The sequence below is a fragment of the Anticarsia gemmatalis genome, chromosome 22 (genome assembly GCF_050436995.1).
Source record: "Anticarsia gemmatalis isolate Benzon Research Colony breed Stoneville strain chromosome 22, ilAntGemm2 primary, whole genome shotgun sequence".
Lineage (NCBI taxonomy): Eukaryota > Metazoa > Arthropoda > Insecta > Lepidoptera > Erebidae > Anticarsia > Anticarsia gemmatalis.
In genome coordinates this window covers 10,012,083-10,039,329 of record NC_134766.1, presented here as the reverse complement: position 1 = coordinate 10,039,329, position 27,247 = coordinate 10,012,083, and the positions used below count along the sequence as shown (strand labels likewise).

The 27,247-nt window shown below is 34.9% G+C and overlaps 2 protein-coding genes across 2 annotated transcripts in view; one reads left to right on the top strand and one right to left on the bottom strand.

The window, feature by feature from the left end:
* The window catches only part of LOC142982569 (inactive dipeptidyl peptidase 10), a 533,383-nt gene that overhangs the window by 78,672 nt on the left and 427,464 nt on the right, over nucleotides 1-27,247 (top strand). The window contains exon 3 of the mRNA XM_076129128.1: nucleotides 9,771-10,392. Coding sequence (XP_075985243.1) covers nucleotides 10,300-10,392 — 93 coding nt within the window. The 5' untranslated portion in view covers nucleotides 9,771-10,299. The remainder of the gene's footprint in view (nucleotides 1-9,770; nucleotides 10,393-27,247) is intronic.
* On the bottom strand, nucleotides 15,685-24,133 carry LOC142982596 (G-protein coupled receptor Mth2-like). The gene is made up of 8 exons (XM_076129169.1): nucleotides 23,567-24,133; nucleotides 20,954-21,161; nucleotides 20,337-20,528; nucleotides 19,102-19,180; nucleotides 18,578-18,756; nucleotides 17,947-18,100; nucleotides 17,385-17,564; nucleotides 15,685-16,960 (listed from the first exon to the last, which is right to left on the bottom strand). The coding sequence occupies exons 1-8, from the start codon at nucleotides 23,948-23,950 to the stop codon at nucleotides 16,792-16,794; spliced, it is 1,545 nt and encodes a 514-aa protein (XP_075985284.1). The 5' UTR covers nucleotides 23,951-24,133; the 3' UTR covers nucleotides 15,685-16,791.

The window sequence follows — 27,247 nt, the reverse complement described above, 5'->3', positions numbered from 1 at the left end:
GCACGGCAAATCAGTGTGTCTAGCGGGTTCCGTAGGACAGTTTAGTAGTACATTTTAAATGTCAAAGTCTCGATACTCAACAGTTCCAACTGTAGAAAATTACGCTACAGAGTTTAAGTTTAACTATCATCTATCAGTTAGTAAAGTGTAAAGTTCGTGTGTATCGGTAGTTAGTACATAACCGCTAGTTAGCGCGCTCCACCGTGCATCGCGCGTGGTTCATAACTCGCGGTAATGCCTTCCGACGGCGCGCTCCGACTGATTTACTGTACACTAAACACTACCGGCCGTGGGACTTTTAAAGTTATACACATTATTTATCTTTCATTATAACTGGCTGATTTATTATTTCTATATGTAATTGAGGTTCAGTTTTGGTAACATTATTTGCACTTTATGCGAGGTCTTTACTGCTAATTATTTGTTTGCAAGAAAAAGAAACATATATTTAAAAGAACTAACAGTTTTTATTCGAGAAAAAAGGTTTGTTACAATGATCACTATACATCATAGAATTCGCTGTGTCTGTCTGTTCGCTATAAACTTTAAATCGACTAATCGGGTTTTCGGATCGTAAATAAAGTTAAGGTAAAAAAAAAATAGCTTTGTGACCCGAGCAAAGCATCGCTAATAAATGAATAAAATTGAATTTTATACTAATTAAATGGAAAAACAAAAAGTAATTAATGAATACAACAGCACTTAATTTCCTCGTGAACAAAAAACTAGAAAAGCTTTGTAAAGTATGAAAGTCACTGCCGACAGTCAGTAGTAGTCACTAGTAGTTGTGTAAAAAGTACCGGTGTAATTTGTAGCTTGGACCGACTCATAAACAAGTCACATCTCGCTTACGTTGTCGACTTCGGACAATGAATGAGTTTACATCGCGCAGTTTTTGAGACTATTTATGTTCGTGTGTAGATTAAAAATCGTGCACATGTACATATTTTTTAGTGATCCTTAGTTTTTTCTGACCAATGGAAGTGGTCATTAGCCTTGTGGGATACTTGGTGCATGAATTCATCCATCATCTCGGACATTCCATGCATACATGTGCTATTTACTTGTCTTTGTGTTTTGTTTGTTTTTTAAAAAGACAACTCCCGCACTAAGGATTGCTCTTGTGTCGCGGGGCCTTTAACAAACGTACAAACAAAGGACACAAAGCACAACCAGACAGAAACAATTATTTGTGGATCGCACAAATAATTGTTCCGTGTGGGAATCGAACCCACGACCGATGCAATGGTATTGGCGTGGTGACCCAAATCACTGCCCCACGGAGGCAGTTGGCTACGTATTATATCTCTCTCCTTCAAAATTTGCTTACAACTTCAAAGGCCATCATAAGATAAACTTTGACACAAGCTTGACTGAACATAAGAAGAAATAAATAATATTTTATTTGTACAAATTCACGCGCTAAGAAATCCTATTCTCCTCACTTCGATATAATTCCCGTTAACAAACAATACTGTTTTATTTGTGCCCAGCGCGAGCGGTGGCTTGAAGCAGTATTTATAAGGAAATATAATAAATACTCTCCGTCTGCATTTTATCGTCGTTATGTTCGTAATGCTGTTACCAATGGGAACATTCGTTTTTGTTATTTGTGTTCATTAAAATGTTGGAAAAAACACATTATTTTACCTTGTAGTAGAATTATGAGCTGGCGAATTATTATTCGGGTGCAGATTTCCTTTTTATTTAATTAGGAAAATTGTACTTGAATAACAAGTTGTAAGGTTTAGGCAGGTAAAGTATTAAATAAAATGACATATTTCTGGTTTAATAAGAGCAATGTTGCAATGTTGCTATTAAGACAGTATTCAAAATTGATTTTGACCGACCCAGGAATCGAATCTACGAAATTGTGTTTAGAAGTCACACACACTGCTACAACAAAAAAGACACTTATTTTTATTAAGTTGATTAAATCACATTTCGTCTATTAATATCGAAATAAATAATTATTTACTTTTCCATAACAATTTTACAAATCTCATTCATCACACAATATTCAGTTCATACACTTTCATACATAATTCTAAATGAAGATATATGACTTCACTTGATCTCATTTCTTTCATAACGCGTTCGTCGTTCGGTTTCAACACGAACTCGTAAAAGTGCCCTAAAATTACTTCATAAAGACATTTTAATGTATTTTTTGTGAAAAGTTCATGGCATTTTATTATCAGTACATTCTCGCTTTTCGTTCCGGTCAACTGTTTTTAATGATTGTTATAACGACTTTAACTTTCAACTTTAACGTTGCATGAATGAAAGATGACGATAAAAAGTAAAAACAATGTAAAATACATGTTGTTTTCGGTTTCCTTGTTATTCTACTGTGTTAAAGGTATGCAATTATATTACTTTGGGAATTCCCAAACTACCGACTTCCTGACTGAGAATTTTACATAACGTTAACTGTTCTCTGTATCAAACAAGCGAACCTGAGACCTTGTTATAAAATCTGAATGAGAATTTACTAAACACGACATTTCAACGTCGCAACAATTCGGATATGCAACGCCATCTATTGACCACAATATGAAACCTTAAACTTACTTATTTTCCTAGCGACTTTGTACGCGTGAAAAAAAACAGAGTTATTATGTGTTATTGTTTCTATGTGTTAATTCAGGTTATAAGCTATCGTACCAAAAAATCCTAATCTTTTCAGCAGTTTTTCTGTGATTGAGTAACGAAAACATGCATACAAACTTTCGCATTTATATTATTAGTAGATATTTAATGGTGGAGTGTTTTTTGTGTTGTATTTCGTGCCCCACGACATAAATTCCCACGCTTAGCTGTATATGTGTGTGTGTACACAGATATATCAGTTTTATGTAGTGCGGTAGTAAACAAACTCGTAAATATGAGCCGAGTTGAGATATGTGCACACTACATGAACGACGTTATTTGCAGTGATTTTTAAACTTATCTACCTATATTGAAAAAAATAATAAAATACAGTATTTTACACTTAAAAAGAATCATTAAGGAGATAAAAACGACCGTTTGTTCTAACCTTTTTTAATCTCAATAATGTCCCACTGTTGGGAAAAAGTCTCCTTTTGAACGAGAGAGCCTTTAGATTATACTCGCCCTTATTACACGGGGCATTTCCAACCACACAACAAAATACAACTGTACTTCATTCATCTCTGCCTGGCATTATGGGAGTTATAAGCTTTACGCTATGTATGTATGTACGTATGTAGCACTATTGCACATTAAAATAATTTTAAAACCCATTAACGCGATACTATTAAGTCATCACATGTTCCATTCATGTAGTGATTGAATGCGCGGTTGTATAGACATGAAAACATTTCATTTTGACTGCGTAGAGCCACAGAGTGGGATAATTGCAGTGGACTAATTGATGTGGCCAGTATTGAATAGAGAGAGTAGTCTTTTGAAAACTGGTGCAAGTTTTATTTAAATAAATGGGACTATATAGTAATGATGTTTGCTATACATTTATGTATGTTTTTTAGTCAAAATAAGAGTAACTTATGTTCAGCAATATACAAAGCTGAATGTTTATCTTTAATAATAACAGTTGCATTCCTACATAAATAAATAAAATATATAAATACTATATTATTATAGTTTGAAGTTGACCAATTATTAGTTGACCAGTGGGAATAAGTGAAACCTGAAAACAATCTTTAGTACAAAATTTAAACCGTTTTTTGAAATATTGCTTTTATACTCATGAGATTTAAAATGAAGCTATATTTTTTTATTTGGAATGAAAAAGAAACCCAAAAGACACTCTTAAATATAAATTACTTGTAATAGTATTTATATTCGACCTAAAACTCTTTGCCGAAATTTCAAAGTAAATATTAACTTTTACATTATTATTCCTGTTTTGTTTACATCCCCATATTCGATGTATATTACGTTGTTTGTTAGTAACAGGTACACGGGCTTCCCACAAAACAGGCTATGTAAACAAAACCGAAGTTGTGCTCCGTAAACATGACAACGTCTTAAATAGCTGTGTTGTTACTTATTAAGACTGCTGACACCACAGAGTGTAAACCTGCAGTAGGCTAATGAGTAGGTCAATTGATTCAAGTAACCAAAAAAAAGGAAGTAAAGTGAAATAAGGTTTAGACCGTCTATTATTCTTTGGTCAATGCGCTAACTGCTACTTAAATCACGAAAGTAATTCAAGCTAAAAAAAAGTTTGTTAATACTTTAATTCAATAGGTCTCAGAAACCTTGAATATCGGAAAAAGTACTTAATTTCTGTATCCAAAAACAGCAATTTGGTTGTTAAATTCCAGACATTTCTATTGACAGATGAGTTCCCAAGGTCGAGATATAACGATCCTATTGATATCCAACGTAAAGGTTAATTTATTACAATGTTTGTTCACAAACTAGACGTTATTCTCTATTTATTGGTCTGGTTTGAGATAAAACAGCGCTTAGTCGGAGATTATTTCTTGGTAAACATCGGGCGTTTTGTAAGTCGGTGAGAAGAAATTGTTTTGACGCTATATCTTATGGGATGGCAAATAAATATGTAGGTTACAGTTATCAATTCTGTAAGAGTTTTTTTTATATGGAATTATTACATAAAAAAGTAAAATAAGGGATGGAAAATGATAATGATTGTCATGCCATCACGACCATACATTATACACTAGTCCCAAAAATTAAGGGATATAAAAAAAGAATCCAAATTTTTGGGTGATTTTCAACAAGCTGTAACTCCGAGGAAAATGGTCGTACAGAAAAAATAAAAAAAACAAATTGTAGCTTCAAGTGTCTAATTTTTAGATATGACCATGAAAATTTTTTGTCATGGCCAGGTCTGGAGAAATCCAACGAAAACTACCAAAAAAAAATTTTTCAAAATTTTTTCCCTCCTAAAAAAAGGTCCACGGGCTTCAAAAATTTTTTTTTGATTCTTTCGTTCTAAATTTCTTTTAGAAAATTTAATCCTCTTTAATTTGCCGTATTCAAAAAGCCTGTACGACGATTTGCCACGGAGTTATCGTCAATCAAAGCAAAAAAGTTATTTTTGACTTTGATATTCAATAACTCCGGAAATAATGATCGTACAGGAAATCAAAGGAGGGTTTTGAAAACTGCACAATATTCTCTATAAGAAAATGTAAACATCTTCTAAGAAAAAATTTTTTTTTGAATTGAAACCTCGGACTGAAAAAAAGACAAAAATTCGCGAAATTAAGGATATTTGGATAACTTGGTATAACTTTGGATAAAATCGATGAACGAAGAATATAATCGGTAATTTTTCAACCTCAAAGTGTCCCCTAATATCCCTCAAAAATTCAAAGCGCTGCGATTTTTTTTTCATTGTGCCCCGAAGCTTCAAATTCTTTGTTGTTGCAAAAATCACCTTTGTGAGCAATTTTGTGATTTTTATTCATTTTTTTAATAAACATTTTTTTTTCTCTCTAAAATCTTTATTTTTTCGATTAAAAAGCAAATCGCAAAACGAGAGATCGTCTATCGCTGCCATGAAGTCAAAATCGAGATTCGTCAGTCCATAAGACACTGGTCCACTGTCTACGACCCCAATCGTGATGGTCATGCGCATAAGCCAATCGGGCTCGACGATGTCGTGGAGTGAGCATAGGCACGCGATTTGATTTTTAATCGAAAAAATAAAGATTTTAGAGAGAAAAAAAAATGTTTATTAAAAAAATGAATAAAAATCACAAAATTGCTCACAATGGTGATTTTTGCAACAACAAAGAATTTGAAGCTTCGGGGCACAATGAAAAAAAAATCGCAGCGCTTTGAATTTTTGAGGGATATTAGGGGACACTTTGAGGTTGAAAAATTACCGATTATATTCTTCGTTCATCGATTTTATCCAAAGTTATACCAAGTTATCCAAATATCCTTAATTTCGCGAATTTTTGTCTTTTTTTCAGTCCGAGGTTTCAATTCAAAAAAAAATTTTTTCTTAGAAGATGTTTACATTTTCTTATAGAGAATATTGTGCAGTTTTCAAAACCCTCCTTTGATTTCCTGTACGATCATTATTTCCGGAGTTATTGAATATCAAAGTCAAAAATAACTTTTTTGCTTTGATTGACGATAACTCCGTGGCAAATCGTCGTACAGGCTTTTTGAATACGGCAAATTAAAGAGGATTAAATTTTCTAAAAGAAATTTAGAACGAAAGAATCAAAAAAAAATTTTTGAAGCCCGTGGACCTTTTTTTAGGAGGGAAAAAATTTTGAAAAATTTTTTTTTGGTAGTTTTCGTTGGATTTCTCCAGACCTGGCCATGACAAAAAATTTTCATGGTCATATCTAAAAATTAGACACTTGAAGCTACAATTTGTTTTTTTTATTTTTTCTGTACGACCATTTTCCTCGGAGTTACAGCTTGTTGAAAATCACCCAAAAATTTGGATTCTTTTTTTATATCCCTTAATTTTTGGGACTAGTTTATATACAATGCATAAAAAGAGGGCTGAAAAAGAGAACGATTTAAGTAAAGTAAAAAATAAATTTAATGAACAATAAAATACTTGTGCTTTGCGAGAAATGCCAAGCTGATTTAATTATGTTACTAGGTAACCGGTGTTTGTCTGAAATCTAATTTTAGTTAAGTTAGTTTGGTATACTATTTAGTATTTAATGTAGTTGCTCAGCTATGAGACTAGTAAAACGAGGCGAAACACATCCACAGACAAATTTAATAAAAAAATGTATCTAGCGTATAAGACTGTCCTTTCTTTATACCTACTGCTTATTTTTACTCTGTGTCTATAATTAGCTTGTGACTCGGTCCTGACCACACACAAGTTATTCCACCGCTGGGAGCCATCGCCTCGCTTTACTTTAGATTTTCATTGCGCGCTCTCCGTTGTTTAATTACGCCGCGGTACGACTGACACCCGTAATGGACAACAGGAAATGGGATTCTATTTAAATGCCCCGGACAAAAATATACCGATTGCTTCTGGGAAAATATTTCTTATTAAATGCAAATGTTAAGACCATAACAGAAAATTAAGTTATTAAATAACTTTCTATAGTATTATTATATTATACTGATTCAAAATATTATTCTGATTTGTTTGGACTATCCTTGAATTGAATTTAAGTACACTTAACTATTTTTCATAATTCTTAGAAAGCAAATTGAGGAAGTTTTGTTAATTTTTTTTAAGTTACAGTTATTATAATTCCGAGTAAGCCTCAGGCTATCTTTAGGTGCATTTTCGTATTGCAGGATTTAGCAAGTTGTAATTATGTTAACAGCTGTTCTGTTTACCGCAATGCTCATATTTATACATGCATACATAAAAACACGTTCTTTTCCCATAGGGCTAAGCAGAGACCATTGAACGACATTTGCTACGATCTCTACACACTTTATTTCCTTCATCCGTTCACATTGCTATCTTATCCTTCTATCCTTTACATAAAATACTCGTAACAAATGGTATTAGATGTTCAAGGAAGCCTGAAACAAGGCAGTCAGTCATCCGTGAAACAGTCGATTAAAAGTACATTAACGCTATTACGGAGGGCAGATGTTCCCTTCATATACCTTGCTTATAACCCGCACTTATAACCCGACAACACGATCGATGAAGATAAAGAAATGTACGAGGAATGTCTTAAAAAAGGGTTGAAGATGAAGTGCTCGCGGTAGAAAAGGTATGCTAGATGGTGCTTGAAACTTATTTTCACGACTTTTTTTAACCGCTTAAACGTTAAATTAATTATTTGTATGCTGTATCTCGTACCAAGTGGCATTCTTTGGTCTCTGCCTACCCCTTTGGAAAGAAAGCGTGATTTTCTATATGTATGTAGCATATAAACAAGATTTATTAACTTTTGAGACACTTCTTAGAATTTTTAGAAAAGGTAGTTCTTTTTGCGAATTCGTCACTAAGTAGTATTTTGTTAATTTCAATCGGTTTGGCTCGGTGTAGTTATTAAAGCATTATGAGATAAATTTTAAGACTACTAAGATTATTTATACTAAAACCCCCTTTAATCGTTCATCCGTAAAGACCCCAGACACAGTTGCAACTCGTCTCAAAACATTATCTCACAGGAATCAACTCACAACAAAAACTTGTACATCATGAATCACGAAACACAATGTTTTTGATAAACGAACCGTTGTATTACATCCGGGACGATACAACTTTACACCCGTGTTTATGTACAGATACGAGCAGAAATATGTTAACAACGCCGATGCCGTTTAAACTCCGATGTATAAAAATGTATTTTCTGACTTTGACTTTAGAAAGATGAATTAAATAATTCCGCCAGAAGTATACTATGTATGTGTTAATCCAGGTCACAAATTACTTACGTAAGAAATTTTATTCAAAACTGTTCGCTAGTTTTTGCATTAACAAGTACTAAACATGCTTACCATCTTTACGATTTTCGCATTTATATTATTAAGTAGAATCAGTATTATAATTTCTATTACTGATGTGTAAATATACAGTAAATGTAAAATATTTAGCAATTTTTATTGACAAATATGACTCTGTGCATATATTTTCGCTCATGGCTGTACACGTCGACTTGTCAGCATATTTTAGGGAACTCATATTTCGAGGCGCTAAGTAGCTGCTGTACGGGGGTGTTTTATGTGTATTGTGAGGAAGTCAGATTATTATGGTGGTGGTGTATGCAATTTCATGGGGGTTTTCGATCATAATAACATTTTCGTCTTTGGTCTTCGCCTACCGTCATGAGAAAAAACGTAATTTTTTGTAAGTAGGTAAGTTTTTGAGACCGTTTTTATTGAGGTGTTTCAGAAAATGTTCTTATTTTGCTATTTCCTGTTAATTTGGATTTTAAAATGTTTCCACCTATTTAATTTTAAACTACTTTATCCATACAAATCAGGCAACGATAAGATAAGGAAATTACGTAGATATTTATTATCTTTATTTATAGTCTTATAATTTGTGAAATAAAATATCTCTCTTCGTGAATGTTAGCTTACAGATTCTTTTAGTAAAGACATTCTTTCAATATGAGAGCCAAGAATAGAACAACTTAAGGCATCTTAAAATACAATATAATAATATGACAACGGAAGTAAAACCAGTCAACAAATAATATAACGACGTCAAACAAACAATATCACATTTAATAGTAAACAGAGGCATTTGTTCCACAGATCCACATCAAACTCCCTGTACCGTGGCGTATTATACACGAGTATAAATCAAATAACAACAGATATTAATAGGAAATAAAGATACAACAACGATATTTTTAGACTTTTATATTTTTGTTGACGAATCGTAAAAGGCATTCGGCCATTTCATGGTTGTTAAGTTCAGAGCTCGGAAAACGAAGGCCTTGGGCTTTTTATGGTGTCTTAGCCAAGCGTTCCTAAGGTGGTTTGTTACTTCTTTATCATCATCATCATCATCATCTCAGCCGGGAATCGTCCACTGCTGGACAAAGGCCTCCCCCATCGAGCGCCAATAGGACCGGTCCTGGGCCGCCCTCATCCATCGGACTCCGGCAACCCTTACTTCTTTATAACGAAGCTATATTTTATTGATTTTATAAAGTCTTATTTAATAAAAACCTTTCAGAAAGATACCAAAAATGTAACTAAATATCATTTATATCCACAAATATGAACGTAATCATAATATTTTATACGTTTGCCTGAAGAAGTATGAATTAAATTGTTGATTCACGCCAAAAAACAGCTATACGGTTATTCTTCCCTATTAACACGTTATTTCTCTTTTACAGGTACTCAACAGGCGTCGCTTCTCATGAAATTGTGTAAATACGATCCATAAAACTCCAGTGAAAATACGATAAGAGAAAGCGCTTCTTGCCTGAAAATAAACTCTGTATTTACTCCAAACGTCTTGTCATAAATGTTAATATTATACGCCAAAAAACTTGTCCAAGTGTTCCGAAGAAAGTTTTAATCTTTGTGTAGCTTTTGACAATATCAACCATACATTAAATACCAATAAACTTAAGTGTTCTACCAGTTTAAGAACTGTTTTGACGTAAATTTATAGAATTAAAAAAAGACCATTAAAAGATATTCAAAAATGTAATAGCATCTAGTACAATCCAATATGGTACTTTTCGGTGTCCACAAGGGGAAAAATATCGGACCGCTACTATTCTGTATGTGATTTAGCTACTCTTGACATTGCCAATTGAAACGCCTATTTAGTTAGTTGATATAAACAGTAACTATGAGTAGACAGTGAAGTGTTGAAAGTGTTGTTCCGTGTATTAGTGAGTGTGTGAGCAGTACAAGATGCAGACGAACGTGCAGATTGACACGAAGGCGCTGCGGCACTCGCCAGAGCACGGGAAAGGTGGAAAAGGAGGTTCCAGATATACTGCTGAGGTAAGTCTAGATATATTATAATACTTATATATAAATAAGATACAGAATCCAAATGTCATTAGTCCGAGTGCATTATAGGTTCGAAGTATTGTGTTGATTATATTGGAATGAAAGTTCAAGAGCCTTGTCAAGATCTTGAATACTGTTGTACAATGAGAGCTAGACGGCAAAGGAAAAAAGTTTGTGTCGTTATATTGAAGAAGAAATTGGGTGCTACGTTTTCTTCAAGAATTATTTGCCTTTCTTCCAAGAATGGAATTCAAGTTGTAAAATAGTTTGTTAAGTAAGAACAATAGTAGAATTGTAGCGTTTTTATTGATCCATCTGCAAAACTATCAATTCTTTTAATTTTAATACTGCGTGGAATACCGCAGTTGCGTGTTCTTTCTGCACGGAAATAATCTTATCGTTGCCTACATCTGCGAGTACAAACGGCTTTTTATTATTCTACTTCTTAGAGTTAAAAGGTAAAGCTGTTCTCATATCGTGAGACTGTTGGAGGAAAATTTGCAATTTTCTTTATAGATAACATCTAAGTGGATGTATCTGAACACTTGGCAATGTAATGCGTTCAACGTTTGTACTAAAAGAGTACACGCATTTAAATAAGGCTGTTTACTTTACCGTAATAAGATTGCGTGTTAAAATACTCAATTTATTTCTGAAAAAAAGTGTATTCTTATAAAATTTTGAATCAAGAATCGAACTCAGAATGGATAGTTTGATTGAAAAACAGCTTCAACTAGCGGTTCCGCATCTTTTGTTACCCGCGGCGCATTGACATTTTAATATTTTTAATGCAATGATTTATCACGTATATAGCAAGTAATATTAAGCTTAGTTTTGAGTTATTCATTTTTGGGGCAAGAATGCAACTCAGAACGACACATAGACTATGAGCACAATCATAAAAAATAACTAGATTTTGTTATAGACTTCATCGGTTAAATGTTCTAATTAATTTAAGAATAATTATCCCTCACAACGGCTAACTCAAACAAGATACTTCAGACACAATATTAATATTTGTTCCAAATTCATCGTCTGTACCAAGTTTCGTGGATGGTAGTCTACGCGATGCCATGGCAACCGGTTGATAGGCTCCCGATCAATTGGGATTTCAATACACAGACATAGGCTTAGAGGAAAATATTATGTTAGTTTGCTGGTAATTTCAATTACTCAACTAACGTAAAATTTTTGACTATACCGCATTTCTATTGTATAAGTACTAAGAAGAATGGCAACGAACGTTGTTGCCAAAGATCCGTTTTAAATGGAAAATATTACTGCAGTATATTTTCTTGGACTCTAAAACGTTATTTGGTTTTATATTATATAACAACTAGATTTGGATTGAGATCGGAAATTATTTCTTTCTTCTTTTTTATGGTTTTTTAATTAGTATTCGTAATAAGTTTAGAATTTGATGCTTATACATCTCCTATATAAATATATTTAACTTCCGTTTATTCTTAGTTGACATTCATAAATCTCCATCAAGTTATATTTATATTTAGCCTCGTTCGATACGCGTCTTTGTTCATTCATCTCCATTAGCTGTCATCTTGATGTGTCGAGTGTACATAAATACATACATATTACATTATCATATACACACATACAGTTCAAATAAAGATTGGCTATATATCGATGTCTAGAGTAAAAGCCTTCATTATACCTCTATTAAACACTGACACAGACTTAGCATGTAATAAAGTTATAGGTGTTGAAACGTCAGCAATATGAATATGTAGGACAAAAACTTTTATTGACTAATAGTCTAAATGAATATCTTAAAAGAGAAATAGTCGGGAGGGTACACTTTTCTAGATGACTGTCGACCGCACATGCTCTGTTACACCATAATATCACTTCAAATTTATCAAACAAGCAGTGACTGCTGCTGCACTCATGATCGGAATGGGTTTCATATTATAATTATCACTGTTATGAATCTGCCGCCGTAGCAGCCGGCTGCAACCTTCCTTTACTTACGAAAAAGTAGTTAAGGTTACAATTATGATTAAAATATTATTATTATTTAAATTTTTTAACGGCTCTCCACGTTTTACCGCTCCAAACATAAGGCACTTAGTTATTCCTTAAATCTTGTAGGGTTTTCGAAAAATATGTGAATTATTTCCTCTCACAGAATATGCCATGTGATCGTGAATATTTTCACCACCGCGGTTATGCCTCAAAATATTCGCGTGAGTGGAATTACTAATTATTACTTACAATTTATACCGACGTTTATGAACAAGGCATTTCTGAAATAAACATTTTTCATTTACTTTGAAACTCGAGCGAGCTTTACGTTTATGTTCTTTGGAAGGCACGTAAAATGCGGGCCTGGTTATTGTCTGAATATAACACAGCGGTACGTTTAAAATTAAGACATAGCTACGACTTGAGTAACTTTTATAGGGGGTTAAGCTCTTATTACGTTGTAAGAAGTTTTTTTTTTCTATAATATTCTACCGGAACCATAATATGGTAAATAATGTGCCACGGAATTTGGCACTCAGCAAGTTACAGACTTTTGTGTAACCGTAAAGAATATCTTTACGGTTACACAAGTTTTTTAGTTTTTTAGTTTCTTGATATTAGTTTTTTAGACTATACTACTAGACATAGTGTAACTATGTCTTTTTAAACGAACACAAAGTATAACACGTGTATTTATTTGTGGATCACGTAAAATTATGAATTGTTCTGTGTGGGAACAACGGGTGCCACGGAGGCCGTCTACACAAAAATGGCTACATAATTTCCCGATGGGAAATGAAACTTGGGCGATGGAAGAGAAACATAGTCATTATTTTATTTGCAGCGATAATCCACGTCTGTAAAACCGCTCATAAAATTTTATAGTATAGCCCTACATGTGCCTTTTCCTTGCTATAAGTAACGTTGATTCCTTTTTATGTTATTTTTCAAATGCTGGTGTGCGAGGTAGGTTCTTAGGCCCGCATTATGGGACCGCCATAAATAACCGTCACTTTGAGCCGAGAAGGGTAAGGTAAGGGATTGGATCGGTTTAAATACGCACTTTTTTATGTAAGGGTTTGATAAAGTTTTCAATTATGATATTAGATGTAAAAACGCTGAGGCAAGTAGTGGTGAAACTTTCACAGAAGCAATATCCCCGCAATTATTATTATGACTACGACTGTGAACAAAATTTTTACTAGGTATGAATGAAGTGTGTAAGTAACTGTCTCCGTGGAACAGCGGTTAAGGTGGTCACGACGCCACTACGATTACGTTGGGAGGTCGTAGATTCGATTCCCACTCGGCACAATTATTTGATTGACACCGTCGACAATCCACAAATCGTTGTGATTCGGCTTCGGCTCTGGTTGTACTTTGTGTCAGTTTTGTATATTTGTAAAAGTCTCCGCGACACATCATTATTTCATAGTCCGGGAGTTGTATTGAATAAAAAGGTGTTAAATAATAGGGCACATACACAAACACGCTCTTGTGTATGTACTACATTTTATGTTATTTAACATAACACATTTAACGCTAAATATTTCTAAATGCGGTTTTCTGGAGAGCTTTTATGTTCAGGTAATAATGTTCAATAAAAAAGTCACATTAAAATATTCAATAGCGAATCTTTTATGTCGCTAACGAGAAAACTCGTGCTAGCAAGTCCTTTTCTTTTCCACTACTGGTTTTCAATAGAACACTGTACATACAGGGGGTATATAGAGAACAATGAAAAGCTAAATTGAGTTTGAAATCGTTTAATTATGTTGTACCGATCGTTGGAGCGGTGCTTCAATAAAATTGATGTTTAACCCTCGTTCGTTTGTATCGAGATGAAGTGCGGACTAATTTGTTTCTAAAGAAGCACAGGTCTTACTGCGAGCGAGTAGCGATTAGCGTTTTAGCAGCTGGTTTACTCTTAAATATAACATTTTATAGCTTTTATGAAGATTACATTTGGCTCAAACTTAATTGTGCTAGCTTGCGCCCATGGACAAAACGTCGTGACTTTGTTCATACACGTACATTATCAATAATGTACGTATGTAACAAAGTTAAATACTAGTTGCTAACCTATACTGACTGAGATTCGTGTTGAGGAGTGACAGGAACCACCGGCGATGGTGTCTCTTTCTCTCTCTGTTGTCTGAACACTAGGCTCCACTGGTAAACTAGCTATGTATTGTAAAATATAAACAAAACCATTCACGGCTATATGATCTACGCATTACCTAAAGACAAGTTCGGTCTTAGCTTCCGATCGCGTCCTCATGTCTCTAACCGCCGCCTTTACAGCCCGCTTGTCGCGCGCTTTAAGACCTATACTGTACCTCGTTAATAGCGTATTTGTATTGTCAATTTGAGAGTTGTTCTAATATCACTGAGTCACTGAGAACATCACAAATAAACCCCAACTCATTACGACGCTTGTCTCGCGTTATTTTGTTTGTCTGCGCTTGTTAATGAACTAAGTAAATGTAATTAAGAAAATTTTCTTGTAAGATTTTTGCAGCTACAATGTTAGAAAATATCAGACAGAATCTTTTATTTATTTGCCTTGCCAACCTTTATTGCTCACCGAACTCTACATTAAAAAGGTGTAAACAGAGAATAAGGATCTTTACATCTCTTTAAAGATTATTCACGATTTCGTCAACATTTTTTTTCTCAACATGGTGATTTTTTCAAAAAGTAAAATTGTGCTAAGTGTGTGAAATTTTCGTTTAAGATTAAATACGATTACCTAGGCATTATTTTATTCAAAAGTATAACGATATTAATTTATATGAACGGTTATTAAAATATTTTAAAAATAACTACCAAAATTATTTTAAGTTAAGCTTTCCTCATTCAAACCTTAACTACGGAAACTTCTCAAAGCATGTTAAACCTTTGGTTAACAAAAAAAAAACACGCAAACATCGCATACAAATCTTATACAATATGTGTTGCAACATAATCTTTCCCCATTCAATAAAGATCTATGTTCCAATAACACGACCTTCTTAAATCATGATATATTCCCGATCAGCGGCGATAGCCCATAGCAACAAGCCGTGACTCGTCCCCGGCTTACCGGCTTACCGGCTTACTTATGTAGATCTCTGTTTGTTATGCCAATGTATGGACGGATTACTTACCCAAGTTATTACCAAGCCGACAAGTTGGGCCTTTGCTATGTCATACATTAGTTTAAAAGTCTTGTATTTATTTTAAGAATAGCTTTGTTCGAGGATAAAATTTAATCCCCTCCCATAACTCCTTATGAATAAAAATACAAATACATTTAAATCTTTTATTAAAAATATTAATTGTTCTGTACTTATTATAAGTAATTAAGTAGTAGGTACGGTATTATAAGGTTTGTCTACATTTAAATGAGACCACGCTTAAACTTATTGCCTCTATTTTTAACTTTACTTACACACTACATAAATGTTTCTTATATCTATTATTGGTATGAACACATGATCTTATATTTATAGTTACAACCATACATACATACATAAAATCACGCTTTTAACTCATAGGGTTAGGCAGGGAACACACTATCGCTGTGATCTTACTTATGCCTCATTCACATCCATTACACTTTGTCATACAAGACGACCGGTTTTGAGTACCACGCACTATATTTCGTTAATCCGAATTTCTTTACAATTTCGATATTGGATAACTATCATGTGTCTAAATATATTTTTGGTTTTGTACTTTCACGAAATATGTATTAGTAGGTTTAGAAACAAAATTCTGTGCGAAGTTTTGTTTTAATAAAATTGTAGTAGGCGTCCTGACTTTCTGCGGTCGGTTCTTATTATATCCATTTTATTTATCAATCTATATTCTATCACAATTATATAAAACTAAACTAAAATTTTAATGCATTATTTGGGAACAATACAATTTTATTCGTTCTGTTGTTTTCCGACGAACTTTAATATTAAACTTATGAGTATTTAAAAACTTATTACATTATAATAGTTTATGAGCAATAAATGATTTGATTAAGAGATCATTTCGGGTGAACCTCATTTCTCAATTAAACGATAGTAACACTCAGGCAGTAAAGGAACACGGTAGCGATTTTCTACACTCGAAACTATCGACTAACAAGCAATTAATTTTGACATTTCCAATTTTCACACAAAATAATACTTGTGAAATATGGTAGAGGGCGCTAATCAGTTTTTCATACAAAATGTATCAAAAGTTGTAGAAAAAGTTCCACTGTTGTTTCAACAGTCAGTACTATCAAAATTAATTCTACCTTATAAAAATAGTTCTAACGGCACCCGCTAGGGGGCGTTGTTTATATTTTAATACATAACTTGCCAATTTCTAATAATGGTAGGTTATAGTTCTTTTGATTACTACATTATTATACAAGTGTTACTTATTTCACGCGGCGTCGGCTGTCGTGCTGTAAGTAGTGAGTTCCTCCGCGGCTTCATAGTCGTCTCTCATCGACTTGCGGTTGTTGTTCTTGCTTATCGAGCTCTTGGTAGTGCCTGATCTCGAGTACTGCGAGGACTGCATGCGGTCCACGTAGCTGTTCCTTATATTGAATCTGTAACAGAGCGCCTGTATTAATAAGTATTACTTTACTTTCCCGCTACTGAGTACAGGTTTTCTCGTTATGAAAATTTGCCTTCCTACAACTACCAAGTGCAAAAGACTTTGCATTCCATTAAAGTGCCTTGAAAAGTGTGCAAGGATTGCCCTAAATAAATACATTGATGAAATTAGGAATACGTCTATAGTAAGCGCAAACTAACTTTGTTTATCCGAATCTAACCACAAGTTGAAGGAGGAAGTAAAAACAAAAAACTAGAGATCATAACTTCTAAAACCAGTGATTTTTGAGAGGAGTGTAGGTCATCGAAAACATTGTTTTAACGAGCAATACAATATTTTAGATCCGTATTTCTCAAGAAAATTTAAGAAGTTGCTGAATCTTCTCAGTAAAACGTAAGGTCAATATAATATCTCACTTTTTACAAAGCATGATGAGGATAGACTTCCTGCAGACGAACATGATGAAGATGGCGACGCCCACGAACATGTTGTAGAAGTTGATGAGCACGTGCAGCCAGAACACCTGGTCCGAGGGCATCAGCTCCAGGATCCAGCTGCCGCCCATCAGCAGGAACACCTTTATGTAGATCACGAACCTGATGCATAACAAACGGGATGTTATTTTACCTTTGTTTGCTTGTCTAAACAACTGGACGGATGAGGATGAAAAATTGAGTTACTAAAATGATTGAAAATTGGCATTGGTTGCTGTCGGTGTGTCACAGTAAAGCTGCTATTGTTGCCTGGTCTGCTAATTTAATAACATATGCAGGCCTGGTTTTCGCTGAAAATGAGGCGACTATCGTCTATTCGTTCTTTTGAGTTGTACGAAGCTATTATAGTATGTATGTTCAGATTGTTCAGGTATAACCATTAGAACTAAAAAACAAAAAAATCTGGTCAAAATCAAAATCCCATTGGAATTTCTAGTCGGTGTTTTTATTTGCTGATATCGTAATAATATTGTTTATCTCTCACCTATTCTCGCTAGGCTTGGTGTTCCTGGAGTCTTTAGACTTGTGGACGGCGCTCTTGACCAGCCAGATGTTGTACGCGGTCAGGATGAAGAACACGATGTTTGCCGCCGTCATTATGCCGATCGGTATGTGCGTGTACAGCACTGTGGCTCGGTCTGAAAACAACGACAAACAATTAACTCAACATTCTGCGGAATTTTCAAGTTCTAATACATATGTATGTACATACATACACACATACATGCATACATACGTCCATACATTACATACATAAAATTACGCCTTCTATCCAAAGGGATAGAGAAAGACCAGAGAACGCCACAAGTTCTAATATTTTGAATGATGCTCTGCTTCATATTATATTCCTACCAGTATTACAATAAGGAAGTTGGTTTCGATGGATGGACGTATCGAAGATTGTTACTCTTCCATTATAAAACTACTGGATATCACGACTTTTGCCCGATAGATAATTTAAAACCTGGATTAGCACAAAATACTTTCATATCTGGACAAATGACAATAATTAGTCGATAAAAAAATAACCTAGCGTGATAGTCACCTATCTACGGATAGAATTTTGACACCGGCATTTAGACAGTTTACTGGAGCAGTAGTGCTACTTTACTTACTTTCAGCAGAACAGCTCCTGAAGGGAGGTCGGTCGTTCTCGTCGCCGTACAGCTGGTTTCGGTCCACGATGACCACAGCCATGGTGAGCAGAGCCGGGACGCCCCACGCGTACAGGCCGTACCAGCCGAACTTCACCAGCTCGCCACGACGATGGATGTCGCGGCGTTTGCGGGTACCGCTGAGGAACAAAACAATAATTAGTCGTTGTTGTTGGGAGAGCTGCTCATGCTGCCACTTGGATATCGTGGTTTCGGTTACCAAAATATTCTTGACTTCCAATAAATTCTTGGTAGTACTTTAGCATTAATAATAAAGTAACTATTTTCATCTTACTGTATTTATGTATTGTTACTTTGTGCGTATTTTTACAAAAATACAAAATCATTGCAAGGTAATGACATTCGTATCTCAGTACTCTGGGTAAAAGTCACATTTACTTCTGATACACACAAATTTTGTGTAACGTTTCTAAATGTTTCTGTTTTCACTACACGTTTGACAAAATATGAAGAGGAAAACTTACCGAATAGTCCACCACAAGTCAAAGGACATGACGTTGAGCCAAAAGAAACTGGCCACCAAGAAGTAATATGTCGCTGGACCTGCAACAAAAACAATAATACTATAACCGAACCACGTACGTGCGAAACGGAGGTATACGAATTTACGCCACCCGAACGTACACTAAAATCTCGATTTGGTATAGATTGTGCATTCCAAGACTCTTTACTAAGTTGTCTGACAATAGAAGCAGTCCATATTTCTTATCATGAGGTAGGCTTTGTCTTACAACCGAGAAGCTTATCTACTAGTAAACTTTACTAAATAACTTATTAACGCCCTTAGTGTATTCTGTTTTTGTCATATATAATAAATCAAAATAATAGTTTTGTCAAGAAATTTTAAATGTCGATCGCACGCTTCTTGATGGTACCAGTCAGCTGAGTGTAAATAATAGGGCTTATGATATATTTCTACATTTGGCCACATTTTCAATGCATTCGTCGCTCACGCACGACAGGAGGTAAGGGCTCAATAAATTAAATAAATTACAATGGGAAGGAAACCTCACGGCGGTTAACAAGAATCCGGACAGGAAAATCCCGGTACAACTTTATGTCAACCTATTTACTTGTTACAGAGGTTACCTTATAATATTTTATAAAACCAAAGATGTAGGTACTGTATTGAAATAATGTTTTATATTCTACATTATAAAAGGTGAGTGAACTCCGAGCCACCAAGAATATACTAGCAGAGAGAGAGAGAAATTATACCGTTCTCATATTTTTTATGGATCTAGAAATCAACTCTGAATAATCGACATCTGTAGCACTCAAATCACAGAGTAAAGTTAACGGAGTATACAACAAAATCCAAAGTTGCCGACCCACATACACATGTGGTTCCTTATTTCAAAAGAATCAAGATAATTATTTAAAGATAAACGATTTAAAGATTACTTTTACCTGCAAAATATATCCGTCAACATGTACTACCAGTGAGTCGGCGACTGTCATGTAGACTTTGTAAAATAAATAATCTTATATATTATTATATAAATTATATAAATTTAATCACAAAATTTATTGCCAAGTGCAAATCCCGGGAGCAATTGAACCGATTTCGCTAATTATTATAATATGCCTTGTAAAGTACGACGATGGTTTTTAAGGAGAAAAAAATAATAAAGAGTGATCTATTAAACGGTAGGAAGTTTGCTGGGTCAGCTAGTGATTGAAAAAATAGTGTACTTACTCAATAGCTGGCAGGTCTTAGAGTCGATGTTGCTCTGTACAAGCGCGATGAGCTGCGCCGACTGCAGCACGAAGGCGACGCTGAGCGTGAACATGTAGGCCATGAGGATCATGCCCACGATGTTGCGCAGCTGGCGCAGCGACGCGTACACCACCAGCACCAGCGCCATGAAGAACGACGATATCAGCATACCTGCACACCACATGGTTCTTTAAAACACATATTTAAAATATTGTTATTTTAAAATATATGAAAGATGCATGGATTTGAATGAAGTAAGTGAAGTTTGAAGGAGTCGCAGCGAGTTAGCGTTCTTTGGTTTCTGCCTATCGTTTTGGAAAATGGAGGGTTCAAAACAAAGGGAACGAACCGAGCGAGGAAATAGCGACCAGCAAAATCCTGAGAAGTTAGCGAGAAAAAATATTATTTTAACGCTATTTTCTACCACCATTGACCTTCGACTATTGACAATCGGAGTCGGAATCGCCGTAGAAACTGATTTTTGGGGTACATTTTTAATGTCAAATGTAGTACCGGCTGAAGAAAATCGTAATTTAGGCACTGTACAAGTTTTTCAAGATTTATGCTACAAAATGTAATAGGTACTTGGTACTAACCAATGGCGGCAAAGTCATGTTTCTTCTTAGCATCAGGGTCATCTTCTCTGAGTCCCCTGAAGGAGAACACCGCGTCGCGTACCGGCCCCGTTCCCTCTCCCTCCTTGGGGTCCCTCAGGATGAACACGTAGCTCACGCAGTATTGCAGCGGCGACGTGTCGTAGCATGGCATGTCTTCCTTCGTCTTCTTCACTTTCAAAGAACCATCCTGAAATATTGTTTCGATTAAATCACGAGGGAATCTTTCCTAAGCTAAGAGTCTAACACTCTTAGATAGATTATAGGCTCTTCTACTTGAATGCATAAAAATTGCTTAACTTCCTTAAATGCCAATACTAATGCTTTGTGCATAGTATGTATGAAAATTTATTTTTATGAGAATGTGTTCAGATGTATATGAATTTGTCTGTCAGATGCCTGGTTACCAAAGTACGAGTTAATATTGAATTAGATAACCATGTTGTCAAAATAAAAAAAAGGATTCATTTATTGCAAGTGCCTCCCACGCAAGTGGTCTAAGATTCGTACCCGAGGTAACACACCAATGATTTTTCGAAGTTAGGAGTGTATTAGACATAATTATCACTCGTCTCAACGCTGAAGGGAAACGCTTGCTTTCTTTAGAACAGTTCTTGAAGGTATGCAAAGTTCCCAACCCGCACGTGACCAACGTGGTGGACTCAAAGCTTAACCCCTCCCTCATTCTGGAAGGAGACCCTTGCCCAGCAGTAGGATTTAAATGAGTTAATTTAGCTACTTGTTAATAGTGACGTCACAGCCTCCTACCGAGTTCATAATGATGCGGTAACAAAGAATTAATTAATGATTCACTTTTACTCTAGGATGACTTAATATTGATCACGTAACGTTTCATTCACGCAATTTCATTAGACTGTGGTTATTATCGTACTAAAGGTAATCACAAATAGGTAGCAACGTTACCTACTAATTCTTATAATAATCTTTGTGATTTAATAATAATTTTTCCTTACCTATACTACCGACTAATGCCGAAACAAAAATGTGTGTAGCAAGTATTATTTATTATTCGTATGGTTAGTAGTCAACATAGTGTCAAAGTTGTTCAAGCCGCCCGAAGGCCTATGACGTCGCTTGACGCCTGTTATCTTAATTGACAACAAGCGGGACCGACATTTTACGTGCCCTCCAAGCACGGAGACGACCAGCTCAAACCCATCTATCTAATGATCGCGCCAAGGTTTGCTTAACCTACAGAGATCGTTTACCGACCGGTGAGCGCAACTAGATATTCTCTCCTCAGATTGATAGAGGTAGTAATATAAATCAAAACAGGATGATTGGTCACTATGTCATTGGACTTTTGTGTCACAAGTGTATGTTATTTTATCCTTATATATGTGGTTTATTAAAGCTGCTAAAACCACAGTGACGTCCGTCTCATTATATTTAATTAATTGCATGTCTCAAGTAAACAGATTTTACATTTAATACTAGCTAGCACTCGCTGTTTCACCCGCGATATCTCTGATCAAAAATTTCTTATATTATAATCTATTATTATGTTAATCGTTTAAAATGTTTTGATGTTATGCACACACAAACACTTGAATAAGGTTTGATTAATCATTTATTCATCGTATGGTTAGTCAACCTAGTGTCAAAATCGTTCAAGCCGCTCGAAAGCCGTTGACATGGCTTAACGACACTAACTGTTGTCTTAATTGACAACAACCGGGACTGACTTTAACATCCTCTCCGAAGTACGGAGACTATGTGGTTACCCAACTATGGAATGACCGCAATAAGGTTGCTTGATCCACCGATGGTTTATCGACCGGTGTGCGCAACTAACTATGAGTACCTTGTTTTGATTGTATGTTATTGAAAATGGATATAGGATATTTTTAGATAAGGTAAACTTTGCAGTGACAACCACAAATGTGGAAAATATATTGTTAATTATATATTTGTCGTACATCGATATAGAACATATTTTTTATTTATATGTTAACATTTTTACAAAAAGCGCGATCGGTAGTATACCCGACTGGTAACTACGAGGTCTCGGGCTCAATTCCCAGGTAAGACAAAGTGCTATTGCTTTTTCTAATTTAGAAGTTTGGTAACGTCCTCGGTATATGGCAATAGGCTCGCTCCCTATTACATGGGACTAACATAGTTAATGGTAAAACGTGGATTTATTTCATACACTTCTGACTACACATTCGGGTATAACTGGTGTGATATTATGTATATATAATAAGTACCGCAGTTATTTTAACTATTTCTCTTCTATAGCTTGAACAAATAAGGAAACTATGTTTATAAGGATAACTACCATACATGTATTAATTGTAGTACTACATACACAAACATACAAACATATTAACACAAGTTTATTTTGTTAATTTCCCTTACCTGTTTTATAACAGGCGTGATATTTATATCTTTACTACAAATACTATTAGATTAAAAAGAGGAAAGATTTGTGAAGTATGTTTGTAACAAATTTTCTCAAAAAGTTCTAGACCAATTTGCAATTTTTTTAAATAGAACGCTTACATGATCATTGATTACTATAAGCTATTTTAATTGTAGAAATAAAATATTTTGGTTAAAAAACCTTCTTACCTCTAAAATTTTAAAATCGCAGACGGTGAATGGTATAGTCTTCGTCAAGTCCATCAGGTAATCATTCTGAACGAACTCGAAGTGTGAGTTGACAGTCTTCCCTGTGTCAACAGGCGTCTTCAACTTGTCATCCCACTTGTACACGTTGACTTCCTCACTCAGCTTGTCTTGAAGCCGTTCTACACCCGGCCTGATACACTGCGGTACATTGTCCTTCGCAACCACCATATAACCATCTGGACAGCATTTTACAAGACAGTTTTTATTTTTGCAGTAAGACCGAGATATAGGATTTCCTTTCAAATCTTTCCAATTGGAATCGGCTATGTCGTAGCCGTCGACTGCACTTAAAGCCACAAATATCAAACACGCGATTCGCAACATTTTGAGTTACCAGACTTGGTGAAGGGTCTATGCTCACTGAGCAAGGAAGCCGTTAAATTACCAATGTAATAATTTTCCTTGATTTCTTAAGCTATGTCCACACATAAGTTGCCGACCCGGCGACCTACGTCAGCAGGTTAGTTGGTGGATTGAGCGCTTGTGTACGTAAGCCGTTGACATGCTGCCGGCTTGTGTCGCCGCGCTGTGTCTACCGGTCGGCAACTTTGGTGTGCACTGCGCTTTACTTGTTTGAGATCCTATTTTATTAAAATTCAATACACTATTTATATACAATTAATGATTTGTAGAGCATTGATTCAGTGTGTTTGTACATTGTTCTTTAAATTTTACATCGTCTATGTGGTGGGGTCAGTAGTGTAAGCGACTGTGGCGCAAAGGTCTCGTGTTTAAATCGCGGTTCGAGCAAAAAGGTGGTTTCTGAGATTTTCTCCATATCGATAAAAATATTATACATGCAAAAGTGCGTCTATATATTGAACCAATTTGAATAAAATTAGGCAGAATGATAGATTGTGAAACTACCAGAACGAAGCCGAGAGCATTTACTAGTGTTATGCATTATTTGCAACACATTCAGATACTTATTACGTTGGAAATATAAATATTTCTATTAATATAAATAATATACATAATAGTAAAACCACTGATAACGGATTTTTCCAACAATTTTTCCTTCAACTGATTCTGTATTGATTGCAGAAGAGAATAACAATATTGTAGAAAAACAAATTATTATTATGCTCTGAAAATAAATAAACAAGAATACATAATACCTAAAATGTTGTAGAGGCGTATAGTTACATATTTATTTATTAATTACAAAAAACAGTTCACCAAAAATAACCAATCATAATACAATGCATATTATTATATAAAATTTTGCACCTGCACTCATGACCGTTGAGGATTTTACTAATTTGGAGTTGAACCAAGATTACCAGGTCATGGCACTCATAGATAAAAATGCGCTGTCATCGGAACAAAGCCACCATGCCATTACGTAGCTCGTCAACTTCGTCAAAAACTAACTAACTATTGTAAACGCCATATAAAGATACTAAGAATTACATTAGTATTGAACTTTACGTAAAACATTCCTTTCATTTCGTGGTGACCGATATTCGTCATTCATTGTAACTAACCTACTGGCAAGTAGGCTAAATCGCTTGTGACGCTATGTGCGCGCAATGAACAGGTATATATTATAAATAACAACCTTATTTTTAGTATATACTATTGTCAAAGATATTTGAAAATGACAGCCGGGACGTACAATTTAATGCCTTCCGAAACACGGAGAAACTTAGAATGTACAAATATGGTCAGCCATCCATTGACCAACTTAAGCAAGCGTCGCTTAACCTGAGAGAACTATTTGCGCGGCTGTTCTTACTTAGCCACGAGTTAAATAATTATTCCGGCATAAACACGGTATTAGTGGTTATTTCCTTCCTTTGTTTCAAATATAAATAAGTTGTGATATCATGAAATATGGCTGCAAATACAATGCATTGGGATAATACTGTATTATGTATTTTGACCTATATTGTACCGTCATATTATTATCAGTACATAGTATAAAGCGCAGTCGCTTCCCGCGTTTGTCTCTATGTCTGCCTGTATGTATGTTTAAATCTTTTGAAACTATACAACGGATTTTGATACAGTTTCTTTAATATGATAGAGTGATTCAACAGGAAAGTTAATATGTATAATAACATTTATATTTAAAAAATACACTGATCATTTCAAAATTTTTAATGCGATGTCGTAAAAAAACATAGGTTTTTTCGCTTACATTGCAAACGCTGGCTAAACTCTACGAAATATATCAAAATAATTTACTTAGTATTGTATACCATAGAAAAGTCTACAAGATAGTCCATGAATGTTTCTAAAAAATCATCTCTAGTGGGTTAGAATATGTGGTTGAATGTTAACTTTTATTGTTCCTAAGTTATACGCAAGCAAAGCCGCGAGGATTCACTAGTATTTTATAACTCTATTATAACATAATATATAATTATTATTATTTTATTCGCATATTAATAAATAGTGTAAATATAGCTCCAACCACTGATAACATTATGAAATCAGAGGCTGTTTCCTATATACTGAGTATTAAATACATTTTTGAAAAATAACAGATAAATTTTAATACTATGTGTTAGGCAGACGGTTGTTCAAACCATACAGATTTAGATTTGCCATTACAATAGATTGACATTAGATTGACAACTAGTAGCTCGATTCTCTACTACTATCGGCTCCCGACAACCGACCTGTCATCGAGAAATTTTGTATGAAAATCTGATCAGCGCCTCTGACGGGTGTCGTAGGAAACATTTTGGCAGTACATTCTAAATGTCAAAATACGATAGCTAGCCGGTTGTCGGTAGTCGATAGTAGTAGAGAATCGAGGAGGTCACGTCAAATTGATGGTCACTATTCCAGTACATTGCTACTTTGGCGTAACGAGTTAATCACTATAATATAAAAGAGAAAATAATGTACAGCATAGTGGCTTTCAAATAGTTGTCAGCTGAAATACGTGATAGCCCCTCTGGCCTGGACTTCACCTGAACTACATGTTCGTACAAATTAATACCGGATTTTAATGATATGTTTTCACAGATCAGGGGCGTAGCTACCGCCGTATATGCCGTATCAATTATACGGGGCCCCCGGGCCACGGGGGCCCCCAAAAGTGTGTAAGGAAAAAGAACTAATAATAATTATTATATTTTTTATTATTATTTAATGATATTTTTTGTTTGTGAAAAATCTTTACCCCCAAACAATATAAGGGCCCCCAAACATTTTTTTATACGGGGCCCCGCCAATGCACGCTACGCCACTGCCACAGATAGCTAATTATTCGGATTACTAAATACGATTTATTTGTCGCCGGATTTATTTCGCGGTTAAGAGCTCGTTTGTTAACAGTTCGTAGGTACTTCGATCTCGTTTAAGAAATAAACTGAGTTGATTATCCTCTACATAATAATATATAAGACTATCATAAATTCCATTGATGTAGAAATACAAAAAAGCGGAAAATTTGTCTCTTTAAAGAAGTTTATGTCCGAAACTGAAATGTCAGATTTGAAAGTTCGCCTGTTTCACTTTACAAATCAAGTGACATTTTTCTAGTGTTGAATAGGACTTACAGATGGCACTACATTTGTCGCGTAAGTGAACAAATTAATCCATACTAATATTATAAATGCGAAAGTAACTTTGTCTGTCTGTCAACTACTCAATCACGCCTAAACT

Coding starts and splice junctions, on each gene's coding strand:
- LOC142982596 (XM_076129169.1), bottom strand. CDS start 23,950: ATGTTGCGAATCGCGTGTTTGATATTTGTGGCTTTAAGTGCAGTCGAC. Junction 20,529..20,953: donor ACATGACTTTGCCGCCATTG/GTTAGTACCAAG, acceptor TGTGGTGTGCAG/GTATGCTGATATCGTCGTTC. Junction 17,565..17,946: donor ACCAAGCCTAGCGAGAATAG/GTGAGAGATAAA, acceptor GTTATGCATCAG/GTTCGTGATCTACATAAAGG.